Raw genomic sequence first — 2765 nt, forward strand, 5'->3', positions numbered from 1 at the left:
GGGAGAAAATCACCTATCTTGACCTACTTGCTACACTTCTTTTTATGCAGCCCAGGATATGATTGACTCTATAGGCTGCGAGCGCACATGGCCAGCTCATGTACAATTTTTCGCCCACCAGTATCCCTAAGTTCTTCTCTGTAGGGCTCTTCTCAATAAGTTTATCCCCAGTCTGTATAAATATTTTTCTTTCTTTCTATCTGCAACTCACGGGTGCAAGCAATGTTCTGGCCTTCCAAAGGTGCTCGGTAGAAGCCTGCATTGCACGAACAAGATGTAGCCCCTGACTCGTTGGACAAGCTGTTGGGGGGGCACTTCAGGCAGTGTTTAGTCTCCAGGGAGTGACGGTAGAATCCTCGCTGGCAGGCTGTGCAGAGACAAGTCAACATAACATCAGTAATAAACCAAGACCAACAAGAAACCACCTGACAGTTTTGTTAAGCTTCTTGAACACTCCCTTATCTCCTTGTTTTTCTTCCATTTTCTTAGCTCACAGAAATATTTAGGTCACAAGGCACCGCTGGAGGTCACCTAGACCAATCATATTGTCAGAGCCTATAGAGAGAAGATGCAAATTCAAGGTAGGATCAATGTTATGATAGGACTTGTAGACTGAAGAAGGGGGATCTCATTCCTCATGGATGCTGTATGAAAACAGAAGCTGCTCAACCTCAAAGATTTCTTTCAACATAAACCCAGACTGGTCCCTCGCCCTTCAAGCTTCTCACAATATAAATAAGAGCTGTAAATACTAGTTCCAAGTCCTTGTACTCCTCAGAGTCCTCTGCTTGCTGACTTCATATGGGATAGCCAGTGGACTTTTTTGCGAAGCATCTTTTCTGATTTCAAGTGTTGCACCAGAGCATCACCTAGAAGGGCCCTGAGGAATATCTAGATAACTATGTTTGCCCAACAGCATTGAGTGTAACTGGCTATGGAGCCAACACAGACTGCAAGAGAATAGGTGCCACATGCTTTCTATTTCCAGTCCTTCAAAAATAAGCAGCCACATCTTTCTCTAAGAAGAAAATCTGACACTCTGGTTTTGCTGCATTACTATTAGCCCGATCTACAGAAGCACTGGTCTGTCTACAGTCACCTCAAGTCCAATGTTTCACTTCTACAGGTGTGCAGCAAGGAGAAAACGAGTGAGGGAGGCTGAAGTAACCTGTGAATTTAATGGTTTGCTGTCCCATGCTAAATTAATCTATCAGGTGTTCTTAAACTAAGGAAACAACCAACCTATCACTAATCAGATGGCCGAGGAACGCATACACTGACTTTCTGCCTCGGCTACCACCTTGCATTTAACTTGAGCACTGAGGGAATGACCTTTTTCATATCGCACTACAAAAGCAACAAAGTCCCCTGTAATCCCTCAGGAGATCCCAATGAGAAAGGCATCTGAGAAAGCCTGACGCAAGTGGCTTACTGTGGTGGAGCACAGCATAGGAAATGACCCTTTATCCAGAAGACAAAAACCAATCCAGCCATTCATTCCTACTACATGACCCTCAGGAACACCTGAGGGACCTAAAAAAAATTTCCACTAACAAAGGTCAGACAAGGCTCCTCACCATCAGTCTCCAGAGGAGTCACTATCCTCACTGTACGTTGAGATCTCTCTCTAGCCTGTCATCAGAGAAGTGGCTTCATCGCATTCTTACTAGTCCCTCTTCTTTACCCGGGATGTCCCAGCGGACTGTCCTATAAATACCGGATGATGGCATCTGGCCTACCAGTTGCATAGTAATACCACCACACAACCATTTGGGGACACTGTGACAGTACATGGGCCAAAAGGATTTGCAGCAGTGAAGCCTAAAAAGCGCGGAAAAAGAAATATGCACAAGAAGCAGGAGCAACCAGCACCCTCTGATTTCAGGAAATAACAGAACCACTTAGGAAAGTCTATCATTCTGAACTACCATCATGCAACTACGTGGACAATTATAGCAAAGGCTGTTGAAAGAATTAAAAGGCTCAAGCATTGATTGTCACCAGCTCAAAGAGATTCCATTTATATTCCAAATCAAATCATCTCCCTGACAAATAGGCAATAACAAAAGTTAACTTGATCTCTAGGCTGCTCACGACTGAGAACACTTCTACATGCTGGAGCAAAGATGAAAGCTGGCCTCCTGCCACTTTGCTCCAGTGTAAGATTTCAAAATTCCTGACACTGGATCAATTTTGGGTCGGGAGAGCTTTGACAGCACCATGAAAAACAAATGAAGTGCAGGGCCACAGACTGGTATAACACAGAGGTTCTGATGTTCCTTAGATAACACTATCTACCATGTGCAGAAGCAGATGAGCAGCTGTGACACTGCATGTGTGACAATACGCGCATCCTCTTATTACCAGGCCAAGAGAGTCAGCAACTAAATTAGGGAAAATGGGGATTGGGAGCCTTTGCAAGAACAGTTAGCTCCAAGCCCCAAAGAGCCTCTGTTCAGCCTCTGTTCCTCCAGGCCTACGCTCCGGGTGCTGCTCCAGCCTTAGCCCCTACCTGGTTTACCCCCAGTGGTGCCGAGACCCTCCAAGCAGGACAGCCGCCTTGCAGCGAGCCAGCACGCCTCGTAGAGAGAGCGAGCGAGCGCAGGGAGGGAACTGCACGGGGAACATCTGGGTGAAGAGACAAACCCACGAGGTAACCAGGCAGGCACCGGCCGGCCGGCCGGGTCACTTCACCGGAGGCTGTGTCCATGAGAGAACCAAAGCAGGGCAGCACGGCAGGCACCCAGCTGCCTGCACGGCCCAAA

The 2765-nt window shown here is 46.9% G+C and overlaps 1 protein-coding gene across 1 annotated transcript in view; it reads right to left on the reverse strand.

The window, feature by feature from the left end:
- The window catches only part of EPHA1 (EPH receptor A1), a 12374-nt gene extending 11985 nt beyond the window's left edge, over window positions 1-389 (reverse strand). Inside the window, exon 1 of the mRNA XM_010133345.1 lies at window positions 212-389. Within this exon, the coding sequence (XP_010131647.1) occupies window positions 212-389 (178 nt within the window). The remainder of the gene's footprint in view (window positions 1-211) is intronic.
- Between the last annotated feature and the right edge of the window lie 2376 nt (window positions 390-2765).

Source organism: Buceros rhinoceros, unplaced genomic scaffold (assembly GCF_000710305.1).
Source record: "Buceros rhinoceros silvestris isolate BGI_N320 unplaced genomic scaffold, ASM71030v1 scaffold12513, whole genome shotgun sequence".
Taxonomy (NCBI): Eukaryota; Metazoa; Chordata; class Aves; order Bucerotiformes; family Bucerotidae; genus Buceros; species Buceros rhinoceros.